We start from the raw sequence: 15,935 nt of genomic DNA, 5'->3' as shown, positions 1-15,935 counted from the left end.
GCAAAAGTTTCTACAGTCCAAAAGCGTGTAATAAGACTCATTTGTGGTGTAAATTCAAGATCATCATACAGAAAACTTTTCAAGGAACTGGGTATTCTAACCACTACTTCTCAGTATATTAATTTCTTAATGAAATTTGTTGTAAATAATACGTCTCTGTTTCCAACTAATAACTCAATACACAGTGTCAATAGCAGGGGTAAGAACAATCTACATAAAGACCTAAAATCACTTACCTTGGTCCAAAATGGGGTCCAATACTCAGGAACACACATTTTCAACAAACTGCCAGCAGCCATTAAAAACTTAGTTTCAGATAAAGCACAGTTTAAATAGAGTTTGAAAGACTTTTTGGTAGGCAACTCCTTCTACTCTATAAGTGAAACTCTTAACTGGAAGTTTAGGCCAGCTTAAGTAAAAAATGTCTGTTAGATTTCAGTTTTGACTGCACTTGATCACAACAGTCAAGGTTAGGTATTTTGTGTATGATAAAATTTATTATAAATGCATACTAGGTTTCATTCTGTCAATATATTAATTCTGTAGATATTAGAATTTCCAGTTTACTGTAGTGCACCCACATATCTTGACAATCTCCTGACAAATAATCAAAGAAGTGAGTATTACATTCAAATGTCATACTTTCATGTTCCACACCCACGAAAATCATCTCATTTCTGGGTCTATGTAACGAAAACTGGTTCTAATCTAATGAACCGAACTAAGTGAAATAATAATCAAGAATTTATGATAGTTACCTAGTATATCACCAAGGCCACTAAAACCTCCAACTTTTTTTTTGTATTTTAATTGCACTTCGTACTTTGGGGAAGCACGTTAGGCCGTAGTAGCAATATGTAAATCACAATTCAAGGCGACAATGACAAATATGTTTGTCGTTTCGGAAAATAAATTCGTTTATAAAAGTCAACTTGGGCTTGGGTAGAGATAATGAACCAACGCAGTGGTCACGGTTATTATCTACGGCAATTCTGTATACAAATTATTAAGTTAGTAAGTACCCTTTAAAACAAATAAAATGGTATTTGTAATAATATGAAAAGGGAGTCTCTTATTCGTGATTAATAAGTTATCCACGTAAAATATACGTATAAAGCTGGGCACCGATGATGCCCTTTTGCCTATGACAGTTAAAAGTCAGTCTTATGTTGTAGCGACCGAGCCACACTTCTCTATCAGTGTAGTGTCAGTTATGTTGTGCGCGATCGTGTGTTTATTAACGTAACGATGCAGTTGTCACACCGCTTTCCGCGCCAGCCGCCAGGGGTGCTGGCAACGACAACGGATTACTCCGATCCTTCACGAAGTTTTTATATTGATATATTTATTCTCTAGTGTATTCTTTTCTACCATTAAATAGTTTAGAGCTGAAAGATATGTTTTGTTTTTTGAGTAAATTGTGTTTCACCAAGCTATTTACTACACTTTTCGACAAGGCATTCCAGTCCGTACAGAACATAACGATAAGACAGTTTACAACTGCGAATATTCGGTTTCACGCACCTCAGACTAGACGACACATCGTCGGCGACAATTAACTCAGTACGATCACTATGTTAAAATTTTCCACAAATAGTAAGTTGTAGTGCAAAATCGGTAAGCAAGCTAAGAAGCCGTTTAAAAAACCTTTCTAACGACACTTTATTTATCCCTGTACTATAGTATGTGTTGAGAAAAAAAGGATGTTTATTTGAGAAACAATATACTGCATACTGTCATTCTCTACTGAAGCGTGTACGCCATTTTAGCACCCTCTGCATACACTAGAATGACTCTTTCAACAGTCACTTCTTGGAAAATCTCTTACAAAGTCTGAGGTCTCAAACTTAGCTGGCACCGTGCGGTCACAGAAACCAAACACCACATTCCTATCTCCATTATGTAAATGGTTCATAGTACACGTTCAAAAGTAAAAACTTATGTGAATCAGTCAACGAATGAAGTCTTGCAAAAAAGTTTCTGGCATTAGTTATTCAAATTAGCTATTACTCTCATTTTTAAATGTTATGGAGAGGTTCTATTGATCTATGTCAATATTAATGACACTGAACAATGAATAAAGTATCCACGTCCTTCACCAACTTCGCTATTTCCTGGTGCACGCGGAGAAACGTTGGCACTGAAACACGCCACGGCCTATTGCTCAAAACAGTAGTCACCAAGGATATAAATCCCGGCCACGAAAGCTCGTATTCTGCGGTCAATGTTCGTAGTGTTGGCTGGTTAACAGATGAAGCAAGTTCCGCAATGACGCACACCAGACAGCTACTAGGCGCTTTTCAGTATCACTATCTCTGGTCAGACGCAACGACATACGACAGATATGAGTAGATGTGCGCGCCTAGGCTACTTTCAATGGATATTTTGACGTTACATGGCCATAGGCTATCTACGCGTAGACGCTATCATCGTTGCCTAATGTTAAGGCGGAAAGAATCTAACGGCTCTGAATTTATGACAGTATTTGGACTAGTACGCAGAAACTTCATGGACCCACGTGCCAGAATGAGTAATTAAAAAACGAATACATAAATACGTTTCCTTGATGACAAATCCTCTGGCGAAAATCGCTGGCTTACGCAATTTCAATCGGTCATTGCAACTTCCAGGCATTGCCAGTTGATGAATGTTGTTCCATTTCTGCTGATCAATCCAAGGTCGAAAGAAAGAAATAAGGCATCTTGAACATAGTGACCACAAACTGGTGAAAAATCTGAACACATTTTTTTACGGAAAAGAATTGCCCGCGTTTTGTATTTCAATCAAGTCGCAGCAGGCGCCAGGTATGAAATTAGTCTCGGAACTTTTTTGACGGACACTGTACCTGTGAATGTTGTGACCTATGTCGGTCCTTGGTTGAATCTTCCATCGACGCCATCATACAATGGTGGGCATCCCAGCCACTTTCCCTAACCGTCACGACACCAAATGCCACCCAATTATTAAAAATTCAGTTGTCTTCTTCGTTCCCATGTCGCAAGCGGATTGCTGCGTTAGCAGCTACCTACGTGATGGTTTTGTGCAACGTTAATACGTTTTTTTGAGAAGTAATCGCTGCTTTCGTGATTTCTGGTTAAATTATAAAAAAGTACAGCGTGATAATCACTGAACTATATGAAAAAAACGTAAAGTAGTTACCAACTACGGCGTGCACATACTTTATTCAACAAGTAAACGTCATTACAGATATTCGGATTTAGGTTATGACATGTTCGATATGTCTTCCATTATTGGCGATGGTGTGGCGCAGACGAATAGCGCAATTTTACTTGACCAGCTTTAGTGTCGGAACATCGATTCTGTGAAGACCTTCTGAAAGGCTGTATTCATCTCCAATGGTTTTGGGGTTATTGCTGTACACATTATCTTTAATACAGCCCCGCAAAAAAGGAGTCGCACGTGTTCAGATTCGGAGAATATGGCGGCCCATGCCAGTGGCCTCTGTGTACGTCAGAGCCAGAATGCGATCCCCCAAGTGTTCCTACAGGACATCAAACACTCTCCTGCTTCGATGGGGTCGAGCTCCATCTTGCATGAACCACATCTTGTGGAAATCAGGGTGTCTTTGGATAATGAGGCTGAAACCATCTTCCAAAACCTTCACGGACCGTTCGGTAGTCAACGTGCTATCAAGGAATATCGCATCAATTATTCCGTGACTGGGCATTGCACACCACACATTTTCCCGTTAGGGTTAAGAGATTTCGCGATCGCGAAATGCAGAGACTCAGTCCCTCAAATAAGCCAATTTTGCTTGTTGACGAACCCATTCAAATGAAAGTGGGCTTCGTCGCTAAACTAAACCATGCATGCGGATACTAATTCCCATCCTGTCCCGCGGTCAACCATACAGTTCGAACGCCCTAATGCAAACCGTTCAGAAGTTATGACTATTTTATTTCATATTGTTCGACAACTGTCACCCTGTAATTATTAGTTTAAACTTCCCGGCAGGATAAAACTGCGTGCCGGATCGCGACTCGATGCTTGCCTCTCGTAGGTAATATTCTTACCGACTGAGCTATCCAGACGCAATCACGACCAGCTTAGCCTCTGCCTCTACCCATCTGGTATTTATTTAAGAAACTATTAACGCGGGAGAAACATTAAGAGAAATGCACTTCAACGATAGAGAATGTACCAAAAAAAAATGAAGTGACGTGATCCGGAAATATTACCGTAGACATTAGTCTGGAAAAGCGTTCGACAATGTAAAATGATGCAAGATGTTCAAAGTTCTGGGAAAAATAGCAGTAAGCTTTAGGGAGAGACGGAAAATAGACATGTACAAGAACCAAGAGAGGGCAATACGTACGGAAGACCAAGACTGAAGTGCTCGGATTACAAATGGTGTAAGGCACGGACGCTGTATTTCGCCCTTAATGTTGAATCTATATATCGAAGAAGCAATGAAGGAAATAAAGGAAAGGTTCAGGAGTGGGATTAAAATTCAGCGTGAAAGGATACCATTGATAAGATTCGCTGATGATCATGCTATGCCAAAGTCAAGAAGAATTACAGGGCGTGTTGAATGGAATTAAGTCTAATGAGCACAACATATGAATTCAAATGTTCAGCAGAAATGAGATTAGCGATCAACTTAAAGTGAAGATTGGGGAAACAGATGAAGTTAAGGGATTCTGCTACCTACGCAGCAAACTAGCGTATGACGGACGAAGCAAGGGAGGCATAAAAAACAGACTTAACAATGGCAAAGAGAGCATCCCTGGCGAAAAACACTGGCCTCAATTTGAGGGATGAAATGAAATGTCGTATGGCTAGGGCCTCCCGTCGGGTAGACCGTTCGCCTGGTGCAGGTCTTTCGAGTTGACGCCACTTCGGCGACCTGCGCGTCGATGGGGATGAAATGATGATGATTAGGACAACACAACACCCAGTCCCTGAGCGGAGAAAATCTCCGACCCAGCCGGGAATCGAACCCGGGCCCTTAGGATTGACAGTCTGTCACGCTGACCACTCAGCTACCAGGGGCGGACAATTTGAGGGACAAAACTGTGAGAATATAAGTCTGGGTCAAAGTACTATATGGAAGTGAATCGCGGACTGTGGGGGAAACGGAGAAGACGAGAATCGACGCATCTGAGATGATGTGCGCCAGAAGGACGCTGAAAATTAGATGGACTTGTAAGGTAAGAAATGAGGCGGTGCTCAGCAGAATCGGCGAGGACAGAGATATGAGGAAAACATTGGCACGAAGTTGGGGCAGGATGACATGACCTGTTAAGACATCAGCAAATAACTTCCATGGTTTCAGAGGGAGCTTCAGAAGGTAAAGATTGTAGGGAAGGACCGAGATTGGAATACATCCAACAAATAGTTGAGAGCGTTGGGAGTAAGTGCTACTCTGAAATGGTCACCAAAGGGGAGAAAGTCGTGGCGCGCCCCGTCAAACCACAGAACAAACACAACGGATTACAGTGTTTGAAAAAAGGAAGGAAAATTAGAGCTTAACGTCCCGCCGATGATGAGATCATTAGTGACGTATCACAAGTACGGATTGGAGAATAATTGGGCAAGGAACGTCGGATGTTGACCATTTAAAGGAACCTTCCCCACATTCCACATAAACGAATTCATGCCGCACTGCGATTTGAACTGCCAACTTCCCGATCACAAATCCAGTCTCTTACACGTGCGCCAACTAGCTCGGTATCGCTTTTGATTCGTGACTGATTTGGCAGGTTCCCGCTTGCTTTTTAGAATGTCTGTGAATGTGGACGAAATGATCTCAGTGGAGTGGAGGAAAAGGAATGGTAATACTGCGAATTACCGGGAAACTTTTCATTTATGTAAATGATATGAGGAGGAGGGCATATTTATACAAGACTTGTCCAGAAAGTAAGTTCCGATCAGTCGCGAAATGGAAACTACATTGAAAATCAGAAACGTTTTTTTGGGACAGATGGCTCCACCTTCCAGCTACTTCTCTACATAGTCGCCGTTCCAGCTACGACACCTGTCGCATCGTTATACCAACTTTCCCATACCCTCGCCATAGAAGGCAGCCCCCTCTGCTTCCCGCCAATTCTCTGCGCTCATCTATGGCTCGTTGTCTGTGCGAAAATGTTGCCTTCGTAGCCAGTAGTTAATGTGAGCAGAGGTCAAACACAAAGGGAGCCAATTACCGGCAGTAGTGCGGGTGATGAAACACTTCTAATCGAAAAGGCTGCAGGAGCATATTCATTGCCCCTGCTTATTGCGACCGAGAATTGTCACGGAGGAGGAACCGTATGACAGTTCTGTAATGTGGGTTGCATAACATCAGGCGAAATCTCTCACCAGGTCCTCATAGTTGGCGGAGACACTATTCTATACGCATTTTTATGTGCTCACCATGCGCCCAGAACCGAAAAGGGCCAAGTGATGCAACTGACAGGGATTCTAGAGACACTGTCAAACACACATGCGCCAAGCTTTATTAAATTTTCGCAATAGTTTCCATTTCTTGACCGATCAGAACTTAGTTTCCGAATATCCCTCGTATTTACTCGATGGAAAGAGATAGAAAAATACTGATATAATTGCTAAATTATTTAAAGCACACAAGCTGGTAACAAGACATTCACCGATTCTGTGCATGCTGTATAGGAATTGGTACATATCTTTTCTCATCCAGCAGGCTTCAAGTCATTTTGAGTCTCCCAAATGCTAGATCAGAATAACATTCCATCGGTGATTTTTTCGCACTTTCCAAGCACGTGCGAGTTCTAGCTGAGTGTAGTAAAACACTTTTGCACCCATTAATTGACGTGTATACGGTTTTCAAAAATTTCTTCCGTGTATTATTCTCAACCGCCGTACAAGTTTGAAGACATATGTAACGGAATCGAGCTCCACCTTTATTTTATTTATGGTTCAGCTAATTAAGCCTCTACAAGCTGTAGCCTCTCTCATCTTAAGGTAAGGAATACACCTCTCTGTCTTCTGCTGTCCTCTTGGCAGTTGAAGCCTGCGACTTTTTTATGTTATTGTCTCAGCGGTCGGGTGGCTTCCTTATGGTCTTCACCTTTCTCTAGGACTCACACTAGCACTCCCTTTGTCTATACACCGTCAATTTTTGGTGCGGTACGCTCTGCCAAGTTCTATTTTAGAGACTCTGCCCTTTCTACGACATCCTGAACTATTGTTCTGCTTTCATGTCTTCGATTCTTTTCCGATCTTTCTTCGTGGGAGTTAGGAGTCACCTTTCCGTACCTCCCTGAGCTGTTAGAAGTTTTCTTTTGAAAAACTCGTTTAAAATCTAGGTTCACAGCCATATGTTGCTACAGCAAGAACACAATGTCCGAAAACTACCTTTAAGTTTGTTGGGATATTAGGTATAAAAACGGTTGCGTTTCTACCATAAGCTCTCCAACTTGCATCTTATCTGCGCGTAGCCGTAGTAACTGTTCGTAGGAAGGAGTGACAAACCGAAAAAAAAAACTAAGATCACAAATGCATTGCACACAAGCGTTCATCGCCATTTACGGACAACGTGAGCCTTCATATTAAATATGATCAGTAATTAGGAGAACTAGCGGTTCTACGAGTTTCTTTTTGAGCTCAAGAAGCAACACAGAATCATTGACATCTCCTTACAGACTGCAATAGTGCGTTCAGTCCTGGCTTGCGATGGCTCAGAATTGTCACCAAATTCCTTGCAGAGAAAGAAAAAGTTAGTTCTGCGCTGTTCAGGATAATAGCAGAAACTAATTCTCTGAACTGAACAAGAAGTAATTTGAAATCGACTAAAAGTGCTTGCATTTTAGGTGTAATAAGTTTCAAACTTCTATTTTGGGCCCCTTGCGATAAGTCGATTAACTGCGCGTTTATATGCTGGGTATCCGTGGACTGATTTGTTGACTTGCATCTCGTCAGCATATAGGTGACAACATGCAGTGGAACAGAACAGTTGAAACATCAGTAACATATAAAGAGAAAACTAATGGATCTTTCGCATCCCAAAACACTGATGGCGTACTTCATACTGATTACATCCTCTTCGCCTGAAGAATCGTCTTCTGTCCACTGTTTCGATTCTTGTTTTTATACTGGTATATAGTGCTGAATCCAACTTTGCCAAGAGATATGTTACTGTACACCATGAACTGCACGTAAAAATATGACTGCAAGGCCGGTTTTTCGTAGAGACCATCCATCGTCAACTGCGTATATTCTGTACGTTTGTATAAAATGACGTTAGTATCAAATATGAAATATTTGTGATTTAAACTTTATGTGGATCAATGTGCTGCACAGGTAGTCATGTGTACGTGTTAGAGCTGTAAAACACTAAACGGCCACACTTTGTGGTCGTGCAGGACAATACTGTCACGGAGTGAAAACACAGAACTGGAAATTGGAAACTTGTGGTACGGTCTTATGGAACCAAACTGCAGAGGTCATCGGTCCCTAAGCCTTAACACTACTTAATCTAACTTAAACTAACTTACGCTAAGGACAACACACTCACCCATGCCCGAGGGAGGACTCGAACCTCCGACGGGAGGAGCCGCACGGATCCTGACAAGGCGCCCTAGACCGCGAGGCTACCCCGTGCGGCCATGGAACTGATAATTGATACATACGTCATTTGATACAGACGTATACAATACTGGGTTTTCAGAATGAATGTCGGTGTTTTGGGGATTTTTAGCATTTACTACATTTAACTTACAACCACAAACAATACATCAAATGAAAGAGCCACTCAAATAATTTTTATTGCAAGTATTCAATGTGAGCACCATTCATCACACGGTGCACATGGAGTCGATAAGCGAGTTCTTACCAACTTTGATCAGTGTGTCTGGAGTATTTGTTGCAACAACTGCCTTAATCTGGTTTCTTAAATTGGGTAGATCAGCTGGCAGCGGAGGCAAACACACGTTATCCTTTATGAACGCTCCAAAGGTAAAAATCGCATGGCAACAGATCGAGTGAACGTGGAGGTCAATTGCGGACAATTCAACAGTCGAGTATAACGTCGTGTAACCAATTACGCACTGAGTTATACCAGTGAGACAGCGCACCATCTTATGCCAAATAAAGGTCTCTGGTTCAACTTCTTCCAACTGAAGAAAGAGCCATAGCTCTAGCGCATCGAGATAAGAAACACCAGTTACAGTTGCTTCATCGAAAAAGAAAGCTTTCCGCCGGGATATGGCGCTAAACACGTCCAATTTAGGGGATCTGACGCCATGCGGTTTTTAGCTTTGGGGTCTTCACAAAGGATCATGTGTGTGTGCCTCCTCTACCACCCGATATACCAGACTTAAGAAACAAGACTGAAGCTGTTGTTGCAACAATTACTCCACACCCAATGATCAAGGGTTGGGAAGAATTCGCCTATCGACTCGATGTGTACCGTTTGACGACTGCTGCTCACATTAATGCTTGCAAGGAAAACTGTTTGAATTTCTCTTTCATTTGATGTATTATTTACAATTGTAAGTTGAATGTAATAAATACTAAAAAACCTTAAAATAATATTCATTTTGAAACAGCCTGCATATGCCACTGATGTGCTGTATGTTCAAACAGCGGTCTGGCAATTACTAATTTTTACATACAGCTCATAGCGAAAGAGCACAGTGTCTTTTAAAGAATTCTTACGCGCTGCACAGCATCAAACATACAAGATTTCGAATCCAAGTTTCATCCACGCTCACATAGCGATGCAGAAAATCACTTCCGTTTCTATGAAAACGCGCCACATCAGAAATCGTCTTGCGAATTGGATTTGATGCATTGTGAGCAGACGTGGCATCCGTCTTGCACAAAGTTTTATAATGTGTAGTTCTCCAACAACACAGTGATCCTACAAGGGTTACATTTTCCCGTTTGTGGTACGGTCCCTGACAACAACATTTCTAAGATTTTGTTTACTTTTAAAGGTCTTACCAAGAGCACAAGGTAGGACGATTGTGAGGAGGAGGGGCCAAATGATACGTGACTTGGGTGGCACAATGCAGTTCGTCGCCTAGCGCTTAGCGCTGCTGCTTCTCGATTCCCGGCCGAATCGGAGATTCGTCTACTCGGGGACTGGGTGATTGTGTTGTCCTCTTCATTCCATCCCATCTCCATCGGCGGGCTAGCCACCCAGACGGGGGTTTCCCGGCCAATAATGCCATACGGGCATTTCACTGTAGAAAAATTTTCTGGAACAGGCCCTGATATGCCCAAGCACTACAAGAACAAACTTGTGTAAAGAAGTTATGCCTGAGCTACAAATATATATATTTTTTTAACATGACAAATTTAACTGTTGCCAAGTCAGGGGATACAGCTCACATCTCCACTAATGAAATACTAACACCATGACAAAACAATTCATTCACAGAAGCAGAATAACCTTCATCTTTACTGGCGGAATCACTTGGGAAACACTGTCATCTTGCGCTTATTTACAGATCTAATGATGTTACTGACACTTGAATAGTCCTCAGAAGCATAAAGACATTCATTCGCACAGTCAGCCGGATGTTCATTCTCACAAGCAAAATCTGAATAATCAGCAAGAACCTACGAAACTATTTCAGATTCTTCATTTTTCTGAACAGGATAGTCTCTAAAAGAAGGAAGAACTTCAAGATGAAAACATTAAGTTTTAAATATCAAAATACAATCAAAATTCTAAATATGCGAAATGCACATGAAGAGAATCAAATTTGATACATTGACCGATGGCGTAAACACCGAAGCAGTTAAAATATCAAGCATGTCCAGGAATAAGTAACGTTTTGGTAGGAAACTCATAAAAACATCTTTTTCGCACCAAAATTTACTCTTACAAGAAAGAGCACTTCTTAAGCTGGTTTGCTACGCAGTTACATCACTGCTCAGACATTTGTAATAGCGGGAAAACAACTCCTTTTGTATGTCATCAAACCAAATTTTCTATGCCCTCTTCACAGAAAAGGCCATCAGTGAAGACAGTCTCTGCTAACCGCTGTTTTTTGCGTCATCTTCGCAGTCAAAGCGCCTTCCTGAAAAATCACGCTTCAAGTTCAGCGTGCGAGATCGGCGCTGTACGGGACGGATGATCGAACTGCTCCCGGCCGAATTGTTGAATAAGGTTTAAACTGAAACCAGCAGAATGGAGACGTGGTTGTCATGAAGCAACACAATGTCTTGACTAAACATTCCAAGCCTTCTGTTTCGAACTGCGCGCCAAAGTTTTCTCACTATTTCATTATAACGAACGGCACTGAAGATTTCGTCTCTGCGAAGCAACTCAACAAGCAGAATGTCCTGTCTGGCCCACAACACAGTGCATACGGTTTTTTTTATGCTGATAGCGATGTTTCGATTTTTATTTTTTGGGGGGTGGGTGAGGGGCCGTGAGTGCCTCCACTCCGTCGACTGTTGTTTTGACTCTGGAGTGACATGACGAACCCAAGTTTCATCACCGGTCACAATTCTGTTTAAGAATTCATCTCCCTCACCACTGTATCGGGGTCGGGAAAGCAATGTCAAAGTACTCCACAGTCGCTTCGTTTTGTGGACACCCGTAAGCGATTTGGGAACCCAACGGGACTGGAATAGAAGGGAGAACTGACAGAGGTACTCAAAGTACCCTCCGCCACACACCATCAGGTGGCTTGCGGAGTACGGATGTAGATGTAGATGTAGCTGTGGATGTAGAGAACACAATTTGCGAAAATTTGAGCGACTTGTGACAATCTCAGGCAAAACAGTTTTTGAAATTTTGGAAAACTCATCACATAGCATTCTTATTGTGAACCGTCTGACTTCACGAATTTTCTCATTTACTTTCTGAACCACAAAATCATTGACAAGAGAAGGCCGCCCACTCCGTACTTCTCCAGGAACACTGGTCCGTCCATCATTGAACTGTCTCATCCACTTTCTCACCATTCCATCAGTCAGTATCTTTTCACTATAAATCTGTACAAGTTGACGATCAATTTTAGCTGGCTTAAAATTATTTGCGTTCAAAAAATTACTACACAATGCACTTCACAGCCGGTGGGCTCAGAGACTGTCTTAAACTTTTTGAACCATCACTAACAAATATAATCACAACACAATCGGGCTGTAATGGCGTCAGTGCAAAGACGACGAACCAGAGAGACGACTGCGAGCGTGCGGAGCTGCGACTCTAGCGCAGCGGTGGCGGTAGAACGAAACGCTACTCACTTTTCAGACACGCCTCGTAAATCACACCAGATGGCATCTACAGACGGCGTGTGGAAGACACGAGCTATTTTGAGGTCCGTCCGTAGTGGCGCACGAAACAACAGTAAACTCGGGATCCGTCCGCAATGTGTTAAGGAAAGGTGCGTAGCTCCTTTGCCGGTTGGAGCCTGGTATTGTGACTTCGGTAACAGCAACATGCCAAGAACCGCCCGACACTTCGCTTGGTGAATCTTAACAGTTTCCGTTCTTGTCACAGAGTCACGACCGAAGAGAGAGCAACGCCAGCAGTGGCAGGAGGAGCTTGTCACTGTCGAACTGGACGACACGTCCTCACTGAGAGCTCTGCCCGGAGAGACGGCCCAGGTCCGGCTGCGCTTCATCAACCAGAGGAGCGTCGCCGTCGCGCTCTACCTCACAATCGCCGATACGCACAACTTCATTACAGCCGGTGTGAGACGGTAAGCAAGAAAAACCTATCCTGCAGTATCAATTTTAGCTCTTGAGGTGACAAAAGTCATGGGATGCCTCCTTTTGCCCGATGCAGTGCAGCAACTCCACTTAGCATGGACTCAACAAGTCGTTGGAAGTCCCCTGCAGAAATACTGAGCCGTGCTGCCTCAACAGTAGTCCGTAATTGAGAGACTGTTGCCGGTGCACGATTCTGTGCACGAACTGACCTCTCGATGATGTCCCATAAATGTTCGATGGCATTCATGTGGGCGATTTGGGTGACCAAACATTCGCTCGAATCGTCCAGCTTGTTCTTCAAATCAATAGCGAACAATTATGGCCCAGTGACATGGCGCATTGTCGCGCACAAAAAGTATATCGTTGTTTGGAAACATGAATGGCTGCAAGTGGTCTCCAAATGACCAAATATGACCATTTCCAATCAATGATCGGCTCAATTGCACAGAGGACCCAGTCCACTCCATGTAAACACAGTCCACACAATTACTGAGCCACCATCAGCTTGCGCAGTGCCTTGTTCACAACTTGGGTCCATTGCTTCGTGGGGTTTGCGCCACACACTAACCCTTCCATCAGTTCTTACCAACTGAAATCGGGATTCATCTAACCATACCACGGTTTTCCAGTCGTCTAGGCTCCAACCTATATGCTGACGAGCCCAGGTGAGGCGCTGCGGACGAGTAGTAATGTTGACAAAAGCACTTGCGTCGGTCGTCTGCAGCCATAGCCCACTAACGCCAAAATTTGCCGCAATGTTCTAACGGATACGTTCGCCTTACGTCCAACATTGATTTCTACGGTTATTTCGCGTAGTGTTGCTTGTCTGTTAGCACTGACAAAACTACGCAAACGCTGCTGCTCTCGGTCGTTAATTGAAGGCCGTCCTCTCACTACGTTGTCCCTGATGAGAGATGATACCTGAAATTTGGTATTCTCGGCACACTCGTGACAATGTGGATCTCGGAATATTAAATTCCCTAATGTTTCCCGAAACGGAATGCCCGATGAGTCTAGCTCCAACTATCATTCCGCATTCAAAGTCTGTTAATTCCCGTCGTGCGGCCATAACCACGCCGGAATTCTTTTCACATGAATCACCTGAGTACAAATTATAACTCCGTCAATGCACTCCCTCTTATACTTCATGTACGCGATACTACCGCAATCTGTATGTGTGCATATGGCTATCCCATGACTTTTGTCACCTCAATGTAGCAATTTTTGTACTATATAAAGGGTTCAATAAATGATTCACTCACTTTCTAAGCTCAATATTTTCCAAAATATTACATGTAGAAGCATGACTGATGCATTAATAGAATCATAAACTCACCAAGTTTGCATTTTGCACTCTTCAATTTTTTATAAGTGCCCCTCTGGTCGTAATACACACGTTCAACCGGTAGTCAAGTTCATTCCATACCTTACGTAGCAACATCCTGTCAATGGTCATCACAGCAGCACTGACGCGTTCTCTGAACTGTTCCTGTGTCCTTGGCAGTGGGCGTGCGTAAACACGGTTCTTATTGTACCACCAAAGGAGACAAAAGGCGTTAGGTAAGGCGACCTTTTGGGGAGGGGAGAGGCAAAGGAACTGAGCCACGTCGTCTTCACCACTACGCTCAATCGAGCAATGCAGAAATTCGTCATTTAGATAGCGACAAACATCGATGTTCCAATGAGTGGGTGCCCCGTCTTGTTGGAAGATGAAATTCTCGGTATCAGCAGTCAGTTGTGGAAACAAAGCTGCAACTTACCACAGTAAGAGATACCCGTCACAGTCTTCTCGCAGAAGTAGTACGGTCCGTACAGCTTCGTCTGTGACATTGCTCAAAAAATAATAACCATCGGCGAATCTCATCCATGGGCCACAAGTTCATGAGGATTTTCTGAGCCCCACCTCTCACATTGCGGCGGTTAACCCTTCCAGGCAAATAGAAGGTTGCTTTTTCACTGAACATCAGCTTAGGGGCGAAATGTTCATCCTGAAGTGAGTCCTGCATTGCGACGCAAAACTGAAAGCGCACGCCTTATTTTTCCAGTTTTATTTATGGCACGAGCTGCAGATGATACGACCTAAAATGTAACTGCCGTCGCAAAATTTTCCACACAGTTTGCTACGGAATTTCAAGTTCGTGGCTTGCGCGGACCAAAAATGGTTCAAATGGCTCTGAGCACTACGGGACTTAACAGCTATGGTCATCAGTCTCCTAGAACTTAGAACTACTTAAACCTAACTAACCTAAGGACATCACACAACACCCAGTCATCACGAGGCAGAGAAAATCCCTGACCCCGCCGGGAATCGAATCCGGGAACCCGGGTTGCGCGGACCGTTCATTATTTTAGTCTGATTACGATACTTTCCCTCACCTTCTCCACGATAGCATGACACACATGGTCGCCCCGTACTTTTCCATTTACAAAGGCAACCAGTATTCCTAAACTGTCGATACCAACATGTATTTTTTCTGTTTACGTGGGGGTTCTTTTCCATAATTCCTTCTGAATGCATGCTGCATTGTTTTAACAGATAAACATCTCGCGTATTCCAACACACAAAATCTCCTTTCTCCCTTTGTCGCCATTTCATCCAAGTACTGCTCTCATAACGCCAATTGAAGGGCACAATTTCAAGTCCGTGAGTTACGGTTCTATTCTTGCATCAGTCATATTTTTACATGTAATGCTTTGGAAAACATAGAACTTTGAAAACGAAAGAATCATCATTATAGCTCTCTATAATTGAAGGGTATGACCATAACCTGTTTTTCTATCATAATGTCAAGTATCACATTAACACGTTACTAACATAAAGACAAACTTTATTATGTGAGAAATCTGACAATCAACTTTTCTGTTTCCAGAGTTTATGTTGGCCAACAAGACGTTGAAACGTTATCAATTACTGTTACTATACCAGGAGACACGCCTCTGAGAACACTAGACTTAATAACCATCAGCTCAGCAGAAACACAAAACTTCAAAGCAATAAATGCAACCGTCTATTTTTACGTCACGGAAGAGGTAATACATATGACCATGTATAGCTATATTATACATGAAATGCGTTTGAACCACTGCCACAGCATTCTAAAGGAGTACGACTTCTAGTCGCCCGCATGAAAGGTGACCAGTTAACTGTAGCCAGAGGCCAACCAGACTACCATACTACTTAGCATGCTGCACAACGCAACAAGATTGACTTCAACAGCTCTTTCAGAGCAAAAGTCAGTTGGATTCCCCTCATCACCACAAGAGTTCTCAGCTGCACAAGTAGG

At 42.9% G+C, this 15,935-nt stretch overlaps 2 protein-coding genes across 3 annotated transcripts in view; one reads left to right on the top strand and one right to left on the bottom strand.

The window, feature by feature from the left end:
• The window catches only part of LOC126480987 (phospholipase DDHD2), a 194,677-nt gene that overhangs the window by 144,861 nt on the left and 33,881 nt on the right, over positions 1 to 15,935 (bottom strand). The gene's annotated exons all lie outside the window — the stretch shown is intronic.
• LOC126480988 (uncharacterized) overlaps positions 1 to 15,935 on the top strand; it is a 45,500-nt gene that overhangs the window by 18,217 nt on the left and 11,348 nt on the right. The window contains exons 1-3 of one of the 2 annotated variants that reach the window (XR_007587495.1): positions 12,211 to 12,323; positions 12,440 to 12,641; positions 15,522 to 15,681. Coding sequence is in view for 1 of the 2 variants with exons in the window: in XM_050104427.1 (XP_049960384.1) it covers positions 12,442 to 12,641; positions 15,522 to 15,681 (360 nt within the window). In the remaining variant the exon portion in view is untranslated. Of the gene's footprint in view, positions 1 to 12,210; positions 12,324 to 12,439; positions 12,642 to 15,521; positions 15,682 to 15,935 lie in introns of those variants that run through there. The other variant, XM_050104427.1, reaches the window with a different exon arrangement.

This window comes from Schistocerca serialis, chromosome 5 (genome assembly GCF_023864345.2).
Source record: "Schistocerca serialis cubense isolate TAMUIC-IGC-003099 chromosome 5, iqSchSeri2.2, whole genome shotgun sequence".
Classification (NCBI taxonomy): domain Eukaryota; kingdom Metazoa; phylum Arthropoda; class Insecta; order Orthoptera; family Acrididae; genus Schistocerca; species Schistocerca serialis.
This window is presented reverse-complemented; position numbering and strand designations above follow the sequence as displayed.